Source organism: Rhinolophus hipposideros (genome assembly GCF_964194185.1).
Source record: "Rhinolophus hipposideros genome assembly, chromosome: 3".
NCBI classification, from domain to species: Eukaryota; Metazoa; Chordata; class Mammalia; order Chiroptera; family Rhinolophidae; genus Rhinolophus; species Rhinolophus hipposideros.
The window spans coordinates 105,373,412-105,397,125 of NC_138049.1; the positions used below are offsets into that span (position 1 = coordinate 105,373,412).

At 54.9% G+C, this 23,714-nt stretch overlaps 4 protein-coding genes across 5 annotated transcripts in view; 2 read left to right on the plus strand and 2 right to left on the minus strand.

Moving 5' to 3' along the window:
- Positions 1–223: 223 nt before the first annotated feature.
- LOC308494683 ((3R)-3-hydroxyacyl-CoA dehydrogenase-like) lies at positions 224–1,745 on the minus strand (the record flags this gene model as incomplete). The annotated part of the gene is made up of 7 exons (XM_081042573.1): positions 1,686–1,745; positions 1,283–1,500; positions 1,065–1,181; positions 862–954; positions 688–773; positions 491–575; positions 224–277 (listed from the first exon to the last, which is right to left on the minus strand). Exons 1-7 carry the CDS (start codon positions 1,729–1,731, stop codon positions 224–226), a joined length of 699 nt encoding a protein of 232 aa, XP_080898699.1. The 5' UTR covers positions 1,732–1,745.
- A 216-nt stretch (positions 1,746–1,961) lies between these two features.
- Positions 1,962–5,589, minus strand: LOC308495962 (zinc transporter SLC39A7-like). Its single transcript, XM_081044489.1, has 8 exons — positions 5,353–5,589; positions 4,662–5,058; positions 4,407–4,575; positions 4,203–4,256; positions 3,911–4,066; positions 3,623–3,763; positions 3,220–3,416; positions 1,962–2,832 (listed from the first exon to the last, which is right to left on the minus strand). The coding sequence occupies exons 2-8, from the start codon at positions 5,052–5,054 to the stop codon at positions 2,560–2,562; spliced, it is 1,383 nt and encodes a 460-aa protein (XP_080900615.1). The 5' UTR covers positions 5,055–5,058; positions 5,353–5,589; the 3' UTR covers positions 1,962–2,559.
- A 13-nt stretch (positions 5,590–5,602) lies between these two features.
- Positions 5,603–12,203, plus strand: RXRB (retinoid X receptor beta). 2 transcript variants are annotated; one of them, XM_081044488.1, is made up of 10 exons: positions 5,603–6,042; positions 6,711–6,958; positions 7,457–7,613; positions 7,927–8,106; positions 9,198–9,370; positions 9,747–9,876; positions 10,067–10,199; positions 10,315–10,406; positions 10,731–10,836; positions 10,968–12,203. In XM_081044488.1, the coding sequence occupies exons 1-10, from the start codon at positions 5,811–5,813 to the stop codon at positions 11,113–11,115; spliced, it is 1,599 nt and encodes a 532-aa protein (XP_080900614.1). In that variant the 5' UTR covers positions 5,603–5,810; the 3' UTR covers positions 11,116–12,203. The 2 variants fall into 2 exon arrangements, with proteins under 2 accessions (XP_080900614.1, XP_080900613.1); XM_081044487.1 differs by having other exon boundaries at positions 5,610–6,042; positions 10,303–10,406.
- A 1,191-nt stretch (positions 12,204–13,394) lies between these two features.
- COL11A2 (collagen type XI alpha 2 chain) overlaps positions 13,395–23,714 on the plus strand; it is a 28,145-nt gene continuing 17,825 nt past the window's right edge. The window contains exons 1-8 of the mRNA XM_081044486.1: positions 13,395–13,669; positions 16,334–16,483; positions 16,605–16,815; positions 17,256–17,418; positions 18,901–19,092; positions 19,995–20,072; positions 20,709–20,771; positions 21,426–21,605. Of these exons, the coding sequence (XP_080900612.1) occupies positions 13,588–13,669; positions 16,334–16,483; positions 16,605–16,815; positions 17,256–17,418; positions 18,901–19,092; positions 19,995–20,072; positions 20,709–20,771; positions 21,426–21,605 (1,119 nt within the window). The 5' untranslated portion in view covers positions 13,395–13,587. The remainder of the gene's footprint in view (positions 13,670–16,333; positions 16,484–16,604; positions 16,816–17,255; positions 17,419–18,900; positions 19,093–19,994; positions 20,073–20,708; positions 20,772–21,425; positions 21,606–23,714) is intronic.

Here is a 23,714-nt window from a genome sequence, read left to right on the forward strand (position 1 = left end):
TCAGATGCCAAGAATGCGACCACATCTGCCACATCTATGGGAACAGTGAGGAGAGGGCAGAATCCTGCTCACTCCCATAGATCCAAAGGAGCCATCATCTCCCACCAGAAACACCCCCTCCCCGCAAAACACACACACCAACCACCAATCCTGGTTGGACCCTTTCAGATACCAGACTTTGGGATCTGTTCATTCAAGACCCTCCCCAGGGCCCACTCCCCACTCACTGCTCACCCTCAGGATCCCCCAAATGTCCCATTGGGATCTTTCCAGTCACCTGTAAGGAAACACTCATATGTGGCTGCAAGTTTCTTTTTGGATTTTTTTTGTAGACTGAGTCTGTGACCCTTTGTGTGTCTTCATTCCTTGTGCACTTATTTAATACCTACTATGTTTCAGGAACTGTGCCCAGTATTCTCTCTCTCTCAAGCCCAGAGAGGCTGGACCTCTGAATGGTTCTGCTCTCTGCCCTGCACCCATGGCCTCCTACCTTGTCCAGCACTTTCTGTGGCACTTTCTGCGTCATGGGTGTTGTAATGAACCCCGGGAGGACAGAGTTACAGCGGATCCCATGTCTGTGAAAGGGAGAGTGGCTGCTGACTCTGGAGAGGACTGAACACTGACCCCTCACTCAGAGCTCCCACATACCTCAGCCAAACCCCCTGAACCCCCAGGTGTCTGACCAACCGTCCAAGCTCCAGGGCTACAGTCTGGGTCAGCCCAATTACTCCAGCCTTGGATGCTGCATAGTTTATCTGTCCCATGTTCCCCACCTATAGGCGAAGCAGAGATCTGAGATGTATCAGGGGTTCCAAGGAGAGGTTCTCCACTCTATGCCTTCTCAGCCCAACTCAACCTGACCTTGCCTACGATGCTACTGATGTTGATGATGGAGCCACGACCACCACTGGACACCAGGGCTTGGGCTGCAGCCTGAGTGACTAGAAAGATGCCCTAATGAGGACAGAGTACCAAGACAGAAAGGATCAGCTGGGGTGACAGTCATCCTCCAACTCCCTTCCCAGGCTAGAGGGGCCAGAAGTCACAGGTTCAGAGGTCACCACCTTGAGGTTGACGGCTATGACTTTGTCCCAGTCATCCTCAGACATGTGAAGCAGAAACCCATCCCTGGTAACGCCCGCACAGGACACGACGACAGATGGCGGGCGAGAAAAGCAGGCCTATGGAAGAGGGAGGTTACACACCAAAAAACCATGAAAAGAGCCAGGGGCGGTGCAGGCAGTGTGAACACTTTAAAGGGGGAGAGGTCGCTCGCGTTCACCTGCACTTGTTCCAACAGGCGTCTAGCGGCCACGGCCTCAGACACGTCAGCCTGGAAAGCAGCGTGGGCCCCGCGGGGCACCCCCTCCACATTCCCTGGCCCGCCCAGCAGCCCCAACGTCTCCCGTGCCGCTGCCCCGTCCAAGTCGCAAGCAGCCACAGCGGCCCCCTCTCGGGCCAGGCGCATGCAGACGGCTCGGCCGATGCCGCTACCCGCACCTGCGGTGGAAGAAAACACGAGGTGGGGCGAGGGGAGGAGTGGGCGGAGGTCAGAGGTTAACAGGGCGCAAAGTTAGTAAAATTCGGCCCGGGGGACAGGGGTCACAGCAGCTGCAGAGTCCGAGGGCGCGCTCCCCGATATAATTCCCGCACCCCAAACCGCCTTGGGAGAGCACCCCCTCGACCTGTGACCAGTGCCAGCGCGGAGCGGAGCCGGAGCTGCGTCGCCATGGCTGGCTGCGAGTGGGCGGACACCCAACACACAACCAATCCGAGCGCAGAAGGGGCGTGGCGAGAGCAGAGCCAGGCCTATCATAGCCCTACTAGCTTTAGGCCATCCGTGGCCACCAGCACAGGCGGACCTCCCACCGCGGGGGCGTGGCCAGAAACAACTGCTTGGGGGTTTAGGGAGTTGGGAGACAAGCCCCATTCCTCCAAAAAACACAAAGACTGCCTTTAGGGCGGAAGATCCGACGACTTTATTTCTGGTCACCACCTCACCCCCTCGATTCAAACAGTGATATAAAAAAATAAAAACAAAAAATCAGGCCACAAGATTAGCAACGAACGCCCTCCCCCCAATCACGATACACGATTGATGTTAAATTGATGTTTATCCCTTGACTCCAGCTGCCCCTTTTGTCCAGGGCTTTGGTCTTCCTTGAAGCCTCCACCAACAAGTGGGAGGAAGAGAGGAGGACCTTGGAGAAGCCTGTGTGTGGCAGCTTGGTCCTCTGAGAACGGGTTGGAGACATGGGGTAGGCTGCCATCACTGGTCTCTTCCAGCCTTCTTCATGGCCCCATTTAGCCCCAAACCCAATAACGTGGTCAGCACACACCCAACACTGTAGTTCCTCTGGTCTCTCATTCTCATCTCTACAGCCCCTATAGGACTGCTAAACCTTAGCCCTCATGCTAAAGTCACCAGTTCCCTAGGATGCGAAAACTCCTTCCTTTGGCAGATATCCCGGGCCAGGGCCCCAACCTCCACAGACCACAAACTCCGAAGACTTACAGGTCAGAAGTTCGGGGCTGGGTGGGGGTGGTTTATCCCACCTCTCACTCGAGGTGGGCAATCAGCACCATCATGACAACCCCCCCCAGTAGTCCCAGCACCTCCAGAAGTGACTGCAGTGGTGACGCTTCTCTCAACAGCTCAGGCAACACAGACACAGTTGCTACGTAGATAAAGCCACCTGCAGTGAATGGCAGAATCCAGCCAGGACCTGTCCCACCTGCAGCTTCACTACCCACTGCCGCTCCTTCAGTTAGGAGGGCACAGGCGGTGCCCGCCAGTGCCCCTACCGCCGTCAGTAGTTGCAGACGCATTGCCTGGTGGACAGAAAAGAGACAGAGGCATTTATCAATACCTGAAGATTATCAGTGGTTTAGACGTGGCTGGGGGGCGGGGTACAGGAATATATGGGTAGGGTGCATGTCTTTGGAAACAAAAGAGTATGGACAAAAGAGGGGAGTCTAGAATAGACACTTTCTGAAAAATCTTAAGATACCAAAACCATTCAGATGGTTTATGGACCCCAGTTCAAGAAATACTAAGCGACAGGACAGTGAACCAGAACCTCTCCCTGATTTCTAGAAGATTAATTATCAATAACACTATGACCTGTTTGGGAGCAAGGAGAGGCAGTCGGGTTAGGGGTGGCTGAGCAGGGGGTAAAGGACTGGAGGCCCCCATGTTTGGTGCACATCATCACCGACCTGCTTTTTGCTGCAGCCCGACTGGACCAAGATAGCAAAGTCGCCGACTTCATGTGGCACTTCATGTAGCAGGACAGTCATTGTGGTCAGGATCCCTAATCCTCGCCCCCCTCGAAATGAAGCACCAATGGCCAGACCATCTGTGAAGTTGTGTGCCAGGTCAGCCGCCAGATTCAGGTACCCCGACACACGCAGGTCTTGTACAGGAGGAAAGGAAGACAAAGCAATGAGAGGCTCCGTCACGTCCATCCCTGGTCCAGCCATTACCACATCTCCCCGCAGAGACTACTGCAAAGCTAGCCTTGCAGGCTTTTCCAGATACCTGCTACCACGCACAGCACACATCCTATGGGGCTCATGATGATGCCCCTTGTCCATGCTTCTTACCAACCCTGGCCCTCACCTGAACCCGTTTTTCCCTCTTCAGCATTTTGAGGTCTCAATGGCCCATCTTTGGGTCCTGTACTGCGTCCTCGCCGCTTCCTAGACCCCCCTGCTTCCTTTTCTTCTTCTTCTGAGCTCTGTTTCTCCTTTGAAGAACGCTCTGAGGCAAGAAAGGAGTTGGTTAAGAGTGGGGAACAGAGACCTGATATGTCCTCAAAAGGGAAGTCCCCTCCCATCTAACAGCCATAAGACGAGGAGACTCTGAGACAAACAAGGTGGCTTTCAGGAAAGTTGTTCCTTGGCTCACCCTGTCTTCCAAGTCCATGTATGGGACCATGAGCATGTCCATGTCCATGACTGTGTCCATGTCCTCCTTTCACATGTCTCACAAATTTCTCCACCACAAGAAAGGCGACAATTCCACTAAGGACCCACAGTCCCACAGACAGAATGGGGCCCTGGCCTGGAAATGGAGGCATTGAGACATTAAGGGAAATGTGGATTCCAGACTTATCCTCCTCAAGTGCAAGAGCAGAAGAATTCGGAGGGTAGACCTTCCCCAGCACTCCAATCCCTGTCTCCACCTGCCCCTTCCTCACCACTGTGGGAGTGTCCATGTCCGGGCTGCTCCTGAGGGTGGTGGGAATGAGGTTCTGGAAGAAGGAGGAGAAAAGGCCAGATAAGCGAATACCCTAATATTTGGAAGAACATTGGAAGGTCAAAGATCATAAAGGGGAAAGACCCCTTTTGCCCAAACAATAAAATAATGTTAAGATTTGAGGTAGAAGTCTGAGGTTACTTACCCAGGGCATGAGGGATGAGATGCAGGAAGGCATCTCCCAGGAGCCCACCAGAAGCAAAACTGAGTAAGATCTGGAGCAGAGACCGGTGCCGGGGGCAGTTTGACTCCACGGGGATAAGGAAGAGAACAAAAAACGGAGCTGCTGAGATCAGCACTGTGGCCCCCAGTGCCTGGTGAGGGAGAGTCAGGGTTCAAGTGGTGTGGAGTTTCCCAACAATCCAGAACCAACCCCTCTCCCCATCCCCTGGGGACTCACGTAGGCCCAGAGAGTGACAGTGTCCAGGTCCTGCTTGATGCCTGGAGGCCTAGACTCCCCATGGCCTCCATGGCTGTGCTCGTGGTCATGTCCATGTCCTCTGTGGTAGAGGCTCTCATGGGGGTGGCCATGGCTATGGTCATGGTGCGAATCCTCATGTGAATGTCCGTGGTCGTGACCGTGGGTATGCCCATGCCAGATGCTTTCGTGAGTGTGGCCATGGCCAGGGGCATGGCTGTGTCCGTGGTGGAAATCCTCATGTGAGTGGCTGTGGCCATGGAAGTCCTCGTGCATATCGTCATGACCCTCGTGTCCGGCCACGAGCAGCCCCACGGCCGCCCAGGTCAGCAGTCCCAAGGCCACCCAGTGGGAGGCCCTCAGGTAGCTGGTCATCACGCTGACCAGAGGAACAGAGACAGTGACTCCACTTGACCCTCAACTCTATACCTATGCCGGGTCCGCTTTACTCCGCTCGCGCCCTCCGTCCACGTCTATGGGCCTCTCCCCCATTCCATTCTGCCCCCAAACTCGTTCTGTTTATCCCGACCCGCCTCCCGGATGCAGGGCCCCCGGCACACTACTCTAGGCTTTGTTCACCAATTTACGGACTCTCTGGGTCCTCGTCTCTATGACCCACTAAGTGGGGGAAAAGGCCTGGAAAGGACGGGAGGGAAAAGTAGGAAATTCTCACCGGCTCCGGGATCCTCTTCTTTCCCGGTTTGCACGGACGTGGCACTCCCGCCTCTAGCTCCCGCGAGAACAGGAAGTTCCGCTCTACCTCCGTCCCAGGACCTTTACCAATATGGCGGCACTCAGGTAGAGGCGAAGCGGCCATGCCCTGGCGCGCATGCGTGGGTGTGGAGGTTATTTGAGGGGAGGCTGGGCGAGGCCCGCAACAGGGACGGAGGAGACCGCCTCCTCCGTTTCCAACTAGATGAGGGGGCGGGAACTAGCGCGGAGACTTCCTGTCTATACCAAGATGGCTGCCACATCGGCGCTGTCATTTTGGTATAGAGCAGAGCGAAGCGCTTAATTCGACCCGGTTCAGGCCAGTCTTTCTCTGGGGCTTCCTCGTGCTCAGCTAGCCCCTCAATAAAACCTTGGGAATCTCTGGTACCTCTTCGGTATCCCTACACTCAGCCAGGAATCATGTCTTGGACTGCTCGCCCGCCCTTCCTCCCCCAGCGGCATGCCGCAGGGCAGTGTGGGCCGGTGGGGGTGCGAAAAGAAATGCATTGTGGGGTCGCGTCCCGGTGGCGGCGGCGACGGCCCTGGCTGGATCCCGCAGCGACGGCGGCGGCGGCGGCAGCCGGAGAACAACAAACCACGGAGCCGGAGCCGGGGGAGGCTGGACGGGACGGGATGGGCGACAGCGGGCGGGGTGAGTGTCCTAGCGGACGGACCCGCGAGCCAGTGACCGCGGTATCTGCAACCCCTCCCCCCTCCCTTGGCGATCTTTCCCTGGCGCTCCCGCCCCCTTGTTTGTAAACACGCGTCCCCTCCCTCCCAAGGGCCTTAGCGCCCTCCCCCCGGGGCGGGGCGGCGAGGGAAGAGGAAGCTTCCGCCCTCCTAGTCATGGCCGCGTGTGTCCCTGCACACCGGAGCGCCTGGGCGTGGGACACGAGTCCTCGAGTTTGAGGACTCTGGACGTTTGAAGACAGATCTTGCGTCCTAGGAGGAGGTCTCTTCCGCCTATCTCTCTTCCCTGCACGCTCTGGCTACAAGATGGGAAGGAGGGTCCATCCCACGTGGTGCCCCACCCACACGAGACTGGCTTGGGCAGCTGGCTTGGGGTGACCACGTACAGTGCTTGGAATTTTGCCTCGCTGGAGCTCTACTCCTCTCTTTTGTCACCACTCCCTCCTGTCACCACTATTAGAAGTTACACTGTTGTGTGATAACAGGGTGTCTGGACTTGGGGATGGGGTGGGTATGATGGGGTGCAGGGGGGATTAAAGAAAGTCTTCAGTTGGATGATGGAAGACTCATTTTTCTCTTTTTGTCTCTCCTGTCTGTGTGTCTCTGTGCCTCTGTGTACCCCTCCCTCAGATTCCCGAAGCCCAGACAGTTCCTCCCCAAATCCCCTTCCCCAGGGGCCCCCTCCCCATTCTCCTCCTGGACCACCCCTACCCTCTTCAGCAGCCCCATCCCTTGGAGGCTCTGGGGCACCCCCCCCACCCCCCATGCCACCCCCCCCACTGGGCTCCCCCTTCCCAGTCATCAGCTCTTCCATGGGGTCCCCTGGTCTGCCCCCTCCAGCTCCCCCAGGATTCTCCGGGCCTGTCAGCAGTCCCCAGGTGAGAGGTTGTGACCCACTTACTGCCTCTCCACTTTCATTTCCTTGTTTTCCTTGTGACCCCAGAGTTTTGTGTGAACTTCCCCATGGCCCACTGACCTTCCAGACCTCTAATCCTGGCAGGCCTGTGGTCCTTGTGAGACCCCCTTGCCCTTCCGGAGGTGACTGATCTTTCAGTGCATGCTTCGTCCCCAACCCTGTAAAAGAATCCTGATATTCCTGATGTCCCTTTCCTCTGTCAGTGATTCTTTGCCCTTTTGGTCCCATCTGCCCTTCTGAGATACATGCTTTTCAGGGCTACTGTGTTGCATAATTTCAGGGGAAACTGTATGTCGAATCTCTGGGTTGTGCTAGCCCTTCGCACAGACTGCAGTGTAATGATGCCCCTGGGATGTGCAATGCAGGGCCCTGCCTAGGTGTTAGGGCATGATTTCCATCACCTCAGAGATTCTCTTTCCCAGTGAGTCTCCCCATGACCTCCCTATTTCCCCTATCTCAGATTAACTCAACAGTGTCGCTCCCTGGGGGTGGGTCTGGCCCCCCTGAAGATGTGAAGCCACCAGTCTTAGGGGTCCGGGGCCTGCACTGTCCACCCCCTCCAGGTGGCCCTGGGGCTGGCAAACGGCTATGTGCAATCTGCGGGGACCGAAGCTCAGGTATGGGGCTCAGAGGACCAGCAGAGAGGAAGAGAGAGTGCCATGTCCCATCCCCTGTGGAATTCCCAGGGGCTCATGGGGTTTTGTTGGAGCAAGTGAGCTAGGGAGGCCCAATGAGAGCTAAAGAGTCTGAAGCGCACATGGGGGGTGGTGATCCGAGGGAAGAGTGGGATCGGACCATTTCTCAGGTCCTGGTTCCCCAGCTCTATTTGGCAAATGCAAAGTAGATAAACTTTGCTGGAGGGAGGTTAGCAAGAGACCTAATGGTGAGGGGTTTACATGCAGCAATGTTCTTGCTCCCCCCCCCCCATAGGCAAACACTATGGGGTTTACAGTTGTGAGGGCTGCAAAGGCTTCTTCAAACGCACCATTCGCAAGGACCTGACCTACTCTTGCCGGGACAACAAGGACTGCACGGTGGACAAGCGCCAGCGGAACCGCTGTCAGTACTGCCGCTACCAGAAGTGCCTGGCCACGGGCATGAAGCGGGAGGGTAAGCGCCTGCCGCACCCAGCCTTCCCAGTGGATGCCATGGGAGAGGAGGGAGGAGAAAGAGGGAGGATTGCAGGACACCACACGCAGACCTCTCAGAAAGGCTGGACTGTTCTCTCCTCCAGAGGGCGATATTCGATTTCTGTCTCCCCTCCTCATCAGCTCTTCTTCCTGGTGCCCTGCTGTTACCCCTGGCAGGTCCCTTGAGTTTCCTTCTTAATGTTTCTGCCCCTGTGGCCTGCACGTGTGACCCCTGCCTAGTGTGCTGTGAGGGTAGGATAAGTCCCCTTGCGCATGATGGGCTTCTCTGTGTCGCTCTCTAACCTGAATGCTCCCTCTCTGGTCTCAATGCTCCCTCTCTGGTCTCTCCTCCAAGCTCTGGGATTCTACTCGCTTAAGCTACAGACTTGATGAAGACCTCAGGGCTGCCTTCTCTCATCTTTATCTTATTGTTTTCCGTCTGATTCTGGAATTCTAAGGCATGCTTTAGAGAGTATCATGATCAAATCTCATGTTAGAGAAGATGAGTCTGAGGCCTAGCTTTCCCAAGGTCATGCAACGAAAGAATGGCAGGGCTGGGGGCAGAACTCACATTTCTGAAGACCCAGGCCAGTGCTCCTTATACTGCCTCTTTGTTGAGTTAGACAAGCACAAGATTTGCAGTCAGGTACACTTGGATTCAGATGTACGACTTAACGTGTATTGTGTGAACGTGGACAGGCCATTAACTTCTTAAGTCCCATATTCTTCATCTTTAAAAATGACAGCGAGAACTCTCAGGGTCGTTACAGTAGAGGGACTGTTAAAATGTGCTTGGCACATTTCCTAGTGTGTAGTAGGCCCTCAGTTTAAATGGTAGTTTTCTCCCTAATTCCTTTACTCTCTCCTTCCCTTCTTGGCTTATTTACGTGCCCTTTTATAACCCTTGCTTCCTGACTGCCCCCAGTCCACTGTTACTTCTAGTGACTTCCCCAGTTCCTAAAAATGTTTCCTAAGGGCCATGAAACCCTGATGAGGCCCTAAGGACATTTCAGAACCTCCTCGTGGCTGGCTGCTGACTTGCCACTTTTTCTCCTCCCCTCTTTCCCCCAGCGGTACAGGAGGAGCGTCAGCGGGGGAAGGACAAGGACGGGGATGGGGAGGGGGCTGGGGGAGCCCCCGAGGAGATGCCTGTGGACAGGATCCTGGAGGCAGAACTTGCTGTGGAGCAGAAGAGTGACCAGGGCGTTGAGGGTCCTGGGGGAACCGGGGGTAGCGGCAGCAGCGTGAGTGATGGGGTCAATCCACTGTCCTTCCTGATGGGGGGTGGTTGCCAGGAGCCTAGGTCTGTTCTGTCTCCCCCTCCCCTTCCCGTCACAACCCTCCTAACACTCTGGGCACTGGAAGTGCTGCCAAACAAGGTCTCTCAAACATCTGAGGTGGGTGTGATAGTTTTTCTCTGTCCCCACCCCCAGAACAACGCACTGGTTGTCCCAAATAAATGTCGGAATGCCGGAAGGAAAGTCTGATTTAGAGGGATTGGTTCAGATGGGGCTTGAAGAGAGACTATGTAGTAAGAGGGGGTGTCAAAAACTCGTTATGAGGGGGGGCTCCCAGTGTTCCTGCAAACCTCCCATAACGCTTACCCCCCATTCCCTGCAGCCAAATGACCCTGTGACTAACATCTGTCAGGCAGCTGACAAACAGCTCTTCACGCTTGTCGAGTGGGCGAAGAGGATCCCACACTTTTCCTCCTTGCCTCTGGATGACCAGGTCATATTGCTACGGGCAGGTCAGTGACCTTGGACCCCTTTGACCTCCTGACAGCTGATCCCTCTTTGACCTGACCTTCAGTGACCCCCAGTGCACAGTCGCACACTCAGGGAGCCAAGCTCACTGACCTTGCCACTTCTTCTCTTCCCCTGGTGCTTTGCGTCCCGTGGCCTGATCTCTGGCTCCTGACCCCTGCTGCCCCCACCCAGGCTGGAACGAGCTTCTCATTGCCTCTTTCTCCCACCGATCCATTGATGTGCGAGATGGCATCCTCCTCGCCACAGGTCTTCATGTGCACCGCAACTCAGCCCATTCTGCAGGCGTGGGAGCCATCTTTGATAGGTCAGTGGCCCTGCGCTGGGCTGACCTGTAGGTAGAGGGGGTGGGGCTATAGGCTGGTCCGTGTCCAAGGCTGGCTGAGCTGTGACCTTTGAGTGACCTGCAGGTCCCTCTCCAGGGTGCTGACAGAGCTAGTGTCCAAAATGCGTGACATGAGGATGGACAAGACAGAGCTTGGCTGCCTGAGGGCAATCATTCTGTTTAATCCAGGTAAGAGGAGGGTACCCCATCTCTCAAGACCAAGGCCACCTTGAGCCTCCTCTTCTCTGGAGACTCCTAAGTTACCCAGCTATCCCCTCAGTAAGACCCTCAGCCCGGAAATCTCCCAGCTGACCGAGCACAACCCACCTCCACTGATACATTCCCCTTCTGACCCCACCCCACAAACCCAAGTGCCCTGCTTCCCTTGCCAGGTATCTGGAGAAGGGCAAATAGATGGGGCCCGAAAAGGACATCATGTGGGCCTCATCTGCACGTCTGTCCTGATTGTATTTGCCTGCCTTTTTCTTCCTCCTCTCTTCCCTGCCATTCCAGATGCCAAGGGCCTCTCCAACCCCAGCGAGGTGGAGGTCCTGCGGGAGAAAGTGTACGCGTCACTGGAGACCTATTGCAAACAGAAATACCCTGAGCAGCAGGGACGGTGAGAGGAGCTGTGGGGGTGAGGGATTGTGGGGACCGAGGCCCCCACAGATGTGGAGGTAGGGGGTGGGACGAGTGTGTTCAGGGCCCGTGTGGTTCTGTTCTCACCGCACTTCTCCCTCCGCTCCTCAGGTTTGCCAAGCTGCTGCTGCGTCTTCCTGCCCTCAGGTCCATCGGCCTTAAGTGTCTAGAGCATCTGTTTTTCTTCAAGCTCATTGGTGACACCCCCATCGACACCTTTCTCATGGAGATGCTGGAGGCGCCCCACCAGCTGGCCTGAGCCCATACCCAAACTTGGTGCTTCTCACACTGGATGAGCGCACATCCGAGAGGGACTCCAAGCCTTGGGCCCGGGGGGAAGGGAGGGGCCGTGTTTTTAAGAATCTTGGTGGGGTGAGAACTATAGGACAGGACAGAGACCTCCAAGGGGGTGCATTAACCTCCAAGGGGTTTGCCTGATATCCCAAGTCAGAGGGGATCCCAGTCCCTGTGAGGGCTGGACCTCTCCCTTCGGTGGCCTGGAGTCTCTAAATTTGACAGGTCGGCCATGATTGGGGTGAGTTCTCACCCTCTGCCTGGAACGATTTTCTTCCCCTAGCACAAAGCACTGGCCTTGCTCCCAGGACCTTGCTTCCTTCTCATCTTGCCTCACTTAGCTCGCCGTCTGAAGACTGGATATGGGAACTACCCCGGAGATGGATATTGGGGGGCAGGCCCCCCAAACTGATAGACATGGGAGTAGGGCTCTGCCAGGCCTTCCTTTAACCAAGCAGATGGGAGAGGGAGGCTCTGCCCAGAGTCCCTTCTCATACTTGACCTCCTCCTGCAGTCAGACTGAAAAATGAAAAGGTGGTGGTGGTTAGGGGGTGGGTGGAGATGTAGGAACCCATCTGCTATTTTTAATTTCCTCTGAGGATAGAGACTTGCAGTTAGGCTCAAAGAAGTACTGTACTTGCCCAGGTTGACTAAGACACGCCAGTGGTGGAGGTGGTGTTTGGGAAAGGCAAGGCCCCAAGATGCTCTGTACCTGGGGCTCTTCAAGCACTGGCCTTCGCACCCCCTCCTCCCATCTCTCCCTGTCTGACTTGGGGGAGGGGCCTGGGCTCGGATGCAGGGTCCGGCAGGGGGTGGTTTGGTGAGTAGTCCTCCGGCTGCCCCTTTCACAGTTCTCCCAGCCTTGGGCACACACAGTGTAGGCTGGAGACACAGCACCCTGGCCTGAGAATTGAGGGGGGATGGCCAGCCCGCAGAGATGGGGTGCTGGGGCTGCATGATTTTTGCCCCGCAACTCTTCTCTCGGGTTTCTTTTCCCCCCTCTCTCACTCACATATAAAGTCGCTTTCAAATTAAAATCGCTGTTTTCTGGACTGAGGTGACTCTGTTAGGCGGTGGACAGCGCTGCATCGGGCTGGGGTGTGTGGGGGGGTATCCGGTTGGGAGCTCCGGACGCGCTCCCTTGACGCTGACACCGCCGCGGAGGTTCCCTGGGGCCTGAGGGGCGGGCACAGGGTGGGGGACACAAGGCACGCTTTGTCGGGGAGGGGGAGAAGAGGGTGTGCCAGCCTGGGGGCGGGGCCGGCCGGAGGAGGAAGGGGGGCGCTGATTCTCAAAGGCGCCTTGTTCGCTTGCGCCCTCCTAGCGCCAGCGGGCGGCGGCGCCTCGCCACGCTGCCGTCTCCTCTCCGGCCGCGGGCTCCGGGCAGACCCGGCGCTGTGCCCGTTCGTGGGGCTCACTGGGCGCGGGGCGCCGCGGCCTTCTCAAGCGTTGCCCGCCTGGAGGCGGCCTCGTGTCCCTGAGTGACCTCGTTTACCCATACTTCCAACTAGCAATGACTGTCCTCGTTTCTCCACTGGGTGCCTTTCCACCTGGGTTCCTGGACTCCCTTACCTCGTGCCCCCATGTTTACCTCCTGAGACCCGATTAGCGGGTTTGTCAGTCTGTCCAGTGTGCCCCGACGCCGGCGCCCTCTGTCTCTACCCTGTCCCCGGCGCCCCCACCCCTCCCCTTGCGGCCGTCGAGTCGCAGGTCTCTAACCGCTATCTATAGCTCTGTCTATAAATACCCCTGCCCCGGGCCCGCTCTGTAATTACACGGGGCGGGGCGGGGGAAGTAATTATGGAGACCTGATGGGGGGAGGTAGTGACCCCCAGGCCCGCCTCTCCCCTCCCACTGTACCCTAAATCCCGCCCAGGACTCTGCTGAAAGGGGACTCTGGGCCCCCAAGGGGGAGGGAATTGGGAAGGGGGGCTGTGACTGGACATCTGGGTCCTAAAGAAGAAGGGGTTGGGGAGAAGATATTGGGGTTCCCAAAAAGAGAATCAGGGTGTAAGCCATTGAGTCCCTGCAAGGAGCTGCGAAGAGCAGCCGGAGGATCAGCGAGGGAGGGTTCTCATTCCCCCCACCACCCTCAGGTGGAGACTGAGGGTGGGGTTTCTTCTCTGTGGCTGTGGGCGGGCGGCTGGAGGCGGGGGCTGGGCCGGGGGCGGGGGCGGAGTGGGGGCTCTGGGCCGCCGGGGTGGCCGGGGACACACAGGAGCGGCGGCCACCGAGGAGGGAGCAGCGTCGGAGCCCCGACGGCGCCTCTCTGCATGGAGCCGGGCCGTTGAGAGCGGTTGCCACCGTACAGCCTGTGATCTCCCCGGACCCCCTCGTCCGAGGCTCACAGCCAGCTCGCTCTCTCCTGTCAGCCTCGGGACGTCCAGTGCCTCCGGCGCCCTTGGGTCCCTGGGACCCGGCGTTCCGGTCGCCAGCCATGGAGCGGTGTAGCCGCTGCCATGGCCTCCTCCTGCTTGTACCTCTGTTGCTGGGGCTGAGCTGGGCCCCGGCTCGGGCAGGTAAGAGGAGTCCCGACGCCTGAGTCCTCCGCAGTCAGGCTGGAACTCTTGGGTAGCCGCGGGCAGGGGACCGCTGATGCCTGGGGCGGAGCTTCTGAGTCCGACCAGGGGATTTGGGGGATCTAAGGTCCAGGCTAGGGGGCAGGATACCTGGGTCCCTTGGAGCCAGGTTAGGGATCTCCTTTCTTCCTTGAAGTGACTTGATGAGGGGGCTAAAGGCGAATGTGGAGGCTCACCTTGGCGAGCCGTGAGTGCCACCGGTCCTGGGGCCCTGGGGAGAACGGCAGCTGGCAGGGCTGCTGTGGCCCAGCCTGCAGTGGGGTGAGGGGTAGGTGACAGTGTGGATGGGTGACGAGTGTGTGTATGTCTTCTGGGCTTTCCGTCTCTGGGTTGAGAGGGAGCATCTGTGGGTCACAGCAGAGCCTGGTAAGTAGAGAAAGAAGGGATGCCTGGATTTTTTGTCCCAGTGGCTTCCCCGACAGGATCCCCTTCCCCCTCCCGGTGCCCTCGATGCTGCCACGCGGCTGGCTCTGGGGAGCACTGGGGCTGGCTGCCAACAGGACGGCCGCTGGACAGGCCGGGATCAGGTGTCTGAGGTGGGAGCCAACTCTTTGCATTCCTGCCCCGCCCCTCCCCCTCTGGCCAGCCGGGCTCTCCTGGGACCCTGGTGTCCACAACCCCAATCTTTTCCTTCTTTTTCCCAGGATCCAGAATTCCTGGCTCCTAGGAAAGGGGATTTGATGTCGGAGATGGGGGGGGGGGGTGCTGAGAGCACCTGGGGCCTAGGCAGGCTGATGCAAGCCCCCACTCCTGGAAACACTGGAGGCTGATTTGCATATAACTTGACTATTCATTTCTTCTCTGCTCTGGAGAGAAAATGGTCAGAATAGCAGCATAAAGGATTTAGATTAGATTACAGGAGGAAGAACTTCCAAGTTATGAGGAGTATGACTCTCAGGGACAAGAAACAAGTGTGCAATGTCTGTAGATTCTAGGAGTCTTTCTTGGAGGAAAAAGGACCCTTTAGCATGGAGGTAGGGAGATGGCTGAGACGACAGCTTCTTATTTGGGTGCTGAATGGGTAAAGGTGGGACTCTCTAGGGAAATGGGTTAATGTGGAATTCATAGGAGTAAGGAATGGGGCATTTGGGAGCCCAGAGGTGGTGGTGGGGGTGATGGGGCTGCCAGTGGGGCAGATTAAGGCCAGAGACAGTGGGGCACATATGTGGCCTGAGGTGGAATGATGGGTGGGCAGCTTGTGGCTGGGTCATCTGTAGGATGGAACTGGACTCTCCTGGGGGCTGGTGGAAGGCAGGGTCTCTGAGGTCTCCTTGGCCTGGGGTCTCTGTGAGTCTCTGTGTCTCTGTCTCCCTCACCTTCTGTCTCTCAAAGCGGCCCTTGTGTGTTGGTGTTTGTGGAGCTGCCACACGCGGGGGCCAGGCTAGGGCGGGGGTGGGGGGGCAAGGCCGTGGTTTCCCGGCTCCTGGACTCAAAGGGCCTTTTCTCTGCCTGCCCGCCTCACCTCACCCACCCCACCCAGCTCTGCTCTCCTGATCACTCTGGCCCCTGCCCTGCCTCATGCTTCTGTGAAAATTTTGCAGAAACTTTCTTTGGGATTTTTCCAATCTGGAGCTGATGCTGTGAGGAGTGTGTATCGGGGAGCAAGACAGGAAAAGTGACCTTTGTGTTCCTGGGAGCTTGAGCCCGAGGAAGCCAAGTTTTAGGTGGATGGGCTGGTGGCCTGAGTCCTGAATCTTTGGATCCGGAGCAGTGGGGGTGGTGGGGTAGGGTCGAAGTTCCAGGTGTGAGGAGCTTGCCTGGATTTTGGGCAAGGACTCTGATGGGATCCCCAGATGTGTGGCTCAGGGCCCTGGACCTGCTCCGGCTCCGCGTGGCAGCTTCAGTCTCCCCCTCAGCCCTGCCCCCAGACCATCTCCCAAGCTAGGGGCCCAGGCTCCTGGGGGGGCTCTTTCTTGTATCTCCTTCCACTGCATGGTCAGAATTGTCCCCACCTCCCCAAACATGGGAACTGCAGCAGCTGAAGCCCCCTCCTCATAGAACTGCCTCTCCGTTCCCTCCTTGGTGGCCCCCCTGCACCTCCCATGCCCAGGATGATCGATTGCCCAGATGTTGTTTGTACTGGAGACATGGGACAGAGGCCAGAGACCCAGAGACCGAGAGATATGGAAAGGGAGTGAGAGAGGTGGAGAAAGACAGGGAAAGAAAAAGATGGAGAGTGTGAGGGAAATGGAGCAAGAGAGAAGAGACAGGGAGACAGAAAGACCAGCAGATACAGACAAAAAGAGGAAGAGAGACAGAATGAGAGAGAGAAGGAGAGAGAAGGTGGAGAGTTGAGAGAGGTATTGAGAGAATAGAGAGATTCATAGGCTGCATTGTCATTCAGAGATAGTGAGCATGACAGGCGCTGCGCGGGAGAGGGGCAGTAGTGAGCATGGAGCTGAGTCCAGGGTCAAGCCTGCACTTTTCCAGGTGACTCTGCTTTCCCATCCATTCAGGACCCCTGCAGGAGCAAGTAAGGGAAAGGTGACCTTTGCTTTCCAGAGAGTTTGAGCCCCAGGAAGCTGAGTTCTAGAGCCCAGATGTCCTCTGTCTTGGCCCTCTTGAGGGTGTGTCCCTTCCTCTGACCCTCACGGACTCTCCCAGGTGCACCCCCTGTGGATGTGCTCCGGGCCCTGAGGCTCTCCTCCCTCCCTGATGGTGTCCGGAGGACAAGAGGCATCTGTCCAGCTGATGTGGCCTACCGAGTGTCCCGACCTGCTCAGCTCAGTGCGCCTACCCGCCAGCTCTTCCCAGGTATGGGTAACATGGTGGAGTAACTCCTGGGGTGGGGTCTGGGATCAGAAACCGGAAGAAAATGGCTTTATGGCTCTCGTTGCCTTTCACTCCACCTGTGTGTGTCTCTCTTGGGTCCCAGGAGGATTCCCCAAAGATTTCTCTCTGTTGACTGTTGTCCGGACCCGCCCTGGCCTCCAGGCCCCCCTCCTGACTCTCTACAGTGCCCAGGGCGTCAGACAGCTGGGCCTGGAGCTTGGCCGACCTGTCCGCTTCCTGTATGAGGACCAGACCGGCCGGCCTCGGCCTCCAGCTCAGCCGGTCTTCCGAGGCCTCAACCTAGCAGATGGCAAGTAAGTTAGTTTGCTGTCTGGTCTGCTGGCCTGCACTTCCCCTCTGGCCACTGCCCCAGAAACCCCAGTCCCTAAACTAGGAAACCCTGCATAGCCTTTGGCCACACCTCATCTTCCCACTGCCCAAACTTCAGTCACATCTAGCCCAGAATTTGGGCTTAAGAGTTTATGTATTTATGTATTAGCCTGTACTTTGGGCAAGTTACTTAACTTTTTTGAACCTCCATTTTTATGTTTGTAAAATAGGGAGAATAGAATCATAACAATCAAATGAGAAAATTATTGCATGGTGCCTGGTGCCTTGTAAGCACTCAATAAATGATCACTACTACGATTATTACTGTTATTATCATTGCCCTAACACTCCCATCAACTGTTCCCCAGCTCTGTTGACTTTCCCTCTTTCAGTCAGTCACTTGAGCCTCTCCCCCTACGACCAGGTGGCACCGTGTGGGTGTGGCTGTGAAGGGCCAGTCTGTCACCCTCATTGTTGACTGCAAGAAGCGGGTCACCCGGCCCCTCCCCCGAAGTGCTCATCCAGTGTTGGACACCCGTGGAGTGATAATCTTTGGTGCCCGTATCCTGGATGAAGAAGTCTTTGAGGTAACCAGAGCAATCGGAGAACAGAGTGATTTCTGGTCCCATATCTTATGTCCATTCTCGTTCTGGCCCCAGCACACCATCTTCCCATGTCCTAGCCCTTCATTTATCCTCTCATTAATGTGTATTTCCGTTTCCTATCCTCAGGGCTAATATTCTCTGTTAGGAGAGCTAGGTGTCCACTTACACCTAGGATGTTCTCAGGGTTGTCCATAGCCACTTAGTCTTCATCACTCTGCCTATCCGTCCATCTATCCCTTCAACCAATCTCTCTGTCTACTTACTCATCCATTCACCCACTCACCCATCCATCCAGTTACACATTTACCCACCTACTCAAGCATTCAGTTTTGTATTCATGCACCCATCCATCCTTCCCTTGCTCAGCCTCTCCCTTCTTCACAACACCCATCCATCAATCTGTCCTTCCATCCATCCATCTTCTTTAACCCATCTGTCCGTCTGTTTCCTCATCCATCCACCCACCACCCCATCTACCATGCATATGAGGATGCATGCATCCTTTATCTACCCACTCACACGCCCATCTCCTCACCCTCCCACTCTCCTCCATCCGTTTATTCATCCCCATATTTACTTCCATGTACCTACCTACCTGTCAATCTGTTTCCGTCTACTCTGTACCTCCCATTTACCTACCCACCAATCTACCCATACATACATTCATTCATCATCCATCAACCCTCCCATTCAGTCATGCATTTGAGCTCCCATTCACCCACTCACCCATCCATCCATTCATCCATCCATCCATCCATCCATCCATCCATGTGGCCAGTTAACATTTCCTAAATACCTGCTTACCCAATGCCAAGGGGAACATAGAAGAATAAATATAAGTTCTCTGTCATCCCAAGGAGCTCCCTATTCTGCTCTGGAGATGAGACAGTATTCCCAAACTACAATACCAGGCAGAGTGTGCTCACCACATGTGAGCACAAATAAAAGCCATTGGAATTCCAAAGTGAGTTCCCCTTCCCTCATTTCTAGAAGTCCTAGGAATTCTCATTATCACTGCCAGTAGAAGGTCAAAGCAACCATGTCTGGGCCACTGTCTCCAGAAACCCCTGTGAAAATGCTGAAGCATTACCACAGGGGTAGCTGTAGGAGACAGTGTTGAATTTAGAGTTGGATGGCTTGAGTTCTAGTCCTGATCCTTCCACTGTGAATGACCTTGGGCCAGTCATTACCTCTTTGAGTTTTTCTGAATGGAATGTATCTGGAAAATGGGCATGACGGTCCTTGTCCTACTGACTGTCCTACTGACTTTCCGAGTTGCTGTGAAGGTCCAATGGGATTATGAATGAGAAGGTCATTTGGACACTGAAGAGGGCTGTGCATACGGAGGGCTGGTGATGGCCTCCCATGATACTGTTTTACCTAGGGTCTGCCTCCTACCCTTTGTCTCAGACTGAAGCCCTCTCTGCCTGTGTCCATTGGTGTCCCTTTCTCATGTCTTTGCAGGGTGATATCCAGGAGCTTGTTATTGTTCCGGGAGTGCAAGGTGCCTATGGATCCTGTGAACAGAAGGAGCTGGAATGTGAGGCGGATTGGAAGGGGAGACCTCAGAAACAACAGCTTCACAGAGCCCAGAGATCTCCAAAACAGCAACCATCAAGACTTCATAGGCCCCAAAACCAGGAACCCCAGCAACAGGTGAGGGAGCTGGGCGAACCCTAAACTGCAGCACGCCCCGGGAGGGAAGACAGCTAGAAATCTCCCAGGGGAGTCCCTCCAATGTCCAGAGCTCCCCATCCTATTTTGGGCTCCTGTTCTCCCCTCTCTAGTGCCCCTCTCCAAACATACCTTTCTATTCCCATCACCGCCACCCCCCCCAGTCCTCATTCATCAACCTTTTTATTTTCATTTAAAAATAAAAAGAGTCATTATGAAGAATTTGTGGCTGGGAGCCGTGTCCCCTCCTTGTGTCTCCTTCTCTGATAGTCTTCCTGAAACTGTGTCCTTGGGTTTCCCATCCCTTCCTCGAATTAAGAGATTGGGAGAGAGGGTGGGGGTGAGACTTGGGGACAGAGGATGGGAGACAAGAGTAGAGGGGAGACAGAAACTGGGAGAAAGACGTTGAAATGGTAAGACCTAGAAGGAGAAATGGGGAAGGAGCAGGAGGTTGAGGGAATCCCAAAGGAGTGGTGGGTCAGTGGAAGTGTGGGGGTAGGGCCCTCTCTGGCCCCCTGCACGTGGAGGTGCACGATAAGGGGCTGTGGTGGGGAGAAGGGAAGGGAGACTCTGGATTGGGTGGAGTTTGAAAAGTTAGGGTGACAGATATGATCTAGGGTCAGTGGTCTGAAGATTGGAGAGTCAATCTCTTAATTGTGTCTGCTTCTGTCCCACATGCGGGACCCCTCCCTCCTTTCCTACCTCTTCCCATCTCTCTCCTGTCCCCCAACCTCTCCTTTCATCCCCAACTCTATTTCCCAACTCCATGCCTATCCTGTTTCCCAATCCCACACCATCTCCTCACTTCTCTCACTCCACCCTACCTCCCCCCTCCACCTTCATCCTCTTTCTACCTATTCCCACTGCCCCTTCCCTAACCCCAGCCCACTGAGTCTCTCTACTATGACTACGAGCCCCCCTATTACGATGCGATGACTGCGGGGACGACCCCTGATTACCAGGTAAACTTGAGGGACCCCCTTCCTTTCTCCTGTTCCTCCCACCATCTTGTGCAAACATCTCCTATGACACCAATTGCAGGGAGAGACACCATATATTTAAGTTATGGGAGTTTCCTCACTTCCCCCTCCCATATCTCTCTGCTACAGCGGCCTCGGACCCCCAACCACAGGTCTGCCCCTTCCCCCAGGGGGCGTCGGACCCCACCCCGAAAGCCTACCCCACCTGCCAAGAGGTCAGCAGCCCGGCAGGCATCCCCCTCACCAGGCCGGAGACCCTCTCGAATTGGAGGTTCTGGCCCAGCACGGGGCCAGCCTTCCCCCTCCCGACGCCCAGCTCGGCGGGCAGCTTCCCCCACTGCCCGGGGCCCCCCCAGGACCAGAGGCAGCGGTTACCGGCAGGTAGAGCCGGGGCATCCAGATCTCTGCCCCCAAACCTCTATGACATTGGAGATTCACTCTCCCCAAACTGTTCCTCCTCCAAAGGGGCTGCAAGATCTGAGATTTCCCCCACCCCCCAGCACAGACAGACACTGCCCTCAGGGAGGGGACAAGGTGCTGCTTTGCTGCCCTTCTTGCTAACTTCTCTCCTTCTTTTCCACCCCATGCTACTCTTCTCCCCCTCCCCCTTGGGGTTAGTACCCAACTCCAGGTGAAGAGGAAGGAATCCTGGAGTCAAGCCCCTTGCCACCCCCTGAGGAGGTAACTCCATCCCCCTCCCTCACCCTCGCTGGGGGCAAGTGGGCATTGTGACCCACCCCTCAGGTCCCCTGTCATCTTGATGAATCAGCCCTTCCTCTGGCCGGAGGACTCTTTGTCATATCCAATTATGGCCTTCTGACTTCTGGTCACTCCAGACCTATGGGTCTGCTTGTCTTTTCAGTGTCCATGTCTCCTTCCATTATTCTTTGATTCTGGAGTAACTTCCTTTCCATATTGGTGTCAAATAGTTTTACTTCCTGTGTCATGTTCCTGTTCTCAGAAGCCATTTTCTGTCCAATGCTGTCGTTTTTCTCTTTTCCATCCACGTCTTTGGTCATTCATTCCCTGGACTCTTTTGTCCACCACATGTCCATGGACTGTCCACTCTGTGTCCAGTCCTCCGGCCACCCTTCTTGTTATCCACGATTCCTTCCCATGAAGCCCATTTTCTGGATGGCCTTCCTGATTTAGGGTCTTTGATGGCTATCACTTTCTATACAACTGCTCCCCTTGCTCTTTTTGGGAGAAAAATTCCAGTCACAATTACCATCATAATCCTTTGGGCTGGAAGTTGTCATACCCTGGGGTCCAGGGAAAAACTCCTCTCAGCCCTAATGCCCCCGTCTACCCCTCTCCCTCCCCATCCCCGGGAAGGAGCAGACAGATCTCCAGGTCCCCTCCACAGCCGACAGGTTCCTGGCAGAGGAATATGGGGAGGGTGGCACAGACCCCCCAGCAGGGCCCTACGATTACACCTATGGCTATGGGGACGATTATCGTGAGGAGACGGAGCTTGGCCCTGCCCTCTCTGCGGAGACAGCCCACTCAGGAGCCGTAAGTGAAAGGAGCTCCTCTTCCATTCTTGACCTCCAGTGGGAGCTACAAGAATTGCTTCCTGTTGTTTTTGACTACTGTCTGTTGGCTGTGAGCTACTTCCCATCTGTCCACATGAGATGTATATGTTGCTTGAAATATTACTTCCTGCCTTCCCTTGACAAGAGTCTTACCCTGTGACTTCTTATGGATGCTTCTGTCCAGGGCAATGGGATTTTTTTTTTTTTTAATCTTATGGAACTTCCTGTCTTCCTTGGCCACTTCCTGTCTTAATCAAACTGGATTTCATAAAGCTTTTGGTCAATAAGCCCTTACCTTGTGCCCATTTTCAATCTGTCTCCATCATTTCTTCTTGATCAAAACAATTTCTTATCTATGTTGCTGCCAAATAATCTAGCTCCATATGTCACACTTTCTAACCTATGGGCCACTTCCTGTCTGTCCTTTCCTGTCTTCTCCAGCCATGGCATCCATTTTGGTAATTGTGTCAGATTGGACTGAAAGGGACTTATTATTTTTATTTTGACTCTAGTTTTTCATGCTGTCTGTGACAATTTTCTTTGATGATAAGCTACTTCCTGTGTGTCTCAGGTCATTCGAAGCATAAAGTTTTTATTGTGGACCTAGATATTTATCATGGCCACTTCCTGTGTGTACTAGCCTTGATGTTTGTGTTTTCTGGAAGAATTATCTTTCCTTGTCATAATCCCCTTTCCAGGAGTCGCTTTCTGTCGGTTTTGTGAATTTCTTATTTCTCTTGGTCATGGTAGTCATGTTGCTGTTGAAGGTCCACTTCCTGGATTCTCCTTTTTGACTGCTTCCTGTCTGTCCAACCACTTCCTGTTTGTCCTGTTCATTTTCTAGCCATTTTGGCCATGTTTGATTTTTCTTGGCGTTGTCATCATCATCCTTGCTTCCAAGTCTTGTTCCTTCATTCTGTCGCCCTTAATTGATTCCGATGTCTTCAACCACACCCTATCAGGTGGGATATTTCCTGTCTGCTCCACTTCATCTTTTGCCTGCCTTGCAGTTAGAGCTGCCTCCTCTATCCTGCTGCCTCATTCCATAACTCCTTTCTCTAATATTGCCACCCTTGATCTTCAGCTGCCTTTCTTTTGTGCTGCTTTCTGGAAATTTGGGGTTGATCTGCAATATGGGAGAGTTTGGAAATTGATCATTACTGTTTGGTCAGGATGGAGGTGGAGGGGGACATTCTGAAAATCTTTGTTGGAAGAGTTGGGTGGTGGTGGTGAATGTCTTCCATTCTCTCTGTTCCTATCTTGGTTCTGGCCCTAGAGTTGGGGGTGGGCATCTGAGTGGAAGTATGGAAGAGAGGCAACTGGTGGGCTTGGAGTATAAATGGGGGTCAGAGGAACAGTATGGCATCCTTGTTAGAAGAGCTGTGGGGGCTTGAGGGAATCTGCTCTGAGTCTTGAGTAACAGCCCAAGAGCTGTACTTTTCCAAAAACCAATTATGGAGTCTGAGTTTGGGATATCAGTGGGAACTGCCCTCCAAATCTACTTAGCGTATGGATATTTAACCTCCAGGAAGTTTTTAATTTGTGAACCCCTTGAAATTCTAAGAAAAATTCTGTGCATAAGGGCATACATGTTTTTCTTCTCTGAAGATTCCATAGATTACGTCAGACTATCATATGGATCCATGCTCTCCTCCCAAACCCCAATAAAAATCTGTCTGCAATCTTGGAGAGATTCTTATTTGGTGGGTTGGAGTAAGGGTGAGGAAGTTGATGGTTTCTTAAGTTTCTAAGGATTCCTGGGTCAGAAGAAGATTAGGGGATAGGGTGGGGTCCTCCAGAAGAGGCTTTGGGAGAGATTGGGGGGTTTGGAATCCCAGAAAGAGTATGGGGACCTTCCTGAAAGAGGTTATCCCAGAGGTGAGGAGGTTGTGCTTGCTGAGGTGGGGCTGGAATTTGGGGGGTGCGGAGCCCTGAAGTCTCCTTGGCAGGCAAGGGAAATCTGTGAAGAGAGAGCCTTGGGGGAGGGGTGAGTGATTTGGGGGTAAGGTCAAGGAAGTCTCCAGAGGACCTGAGAATGAAAATGAGAGTTGGGATGGGGGCAGTCCTGGTGTCCTGGCTGCTCACAGGC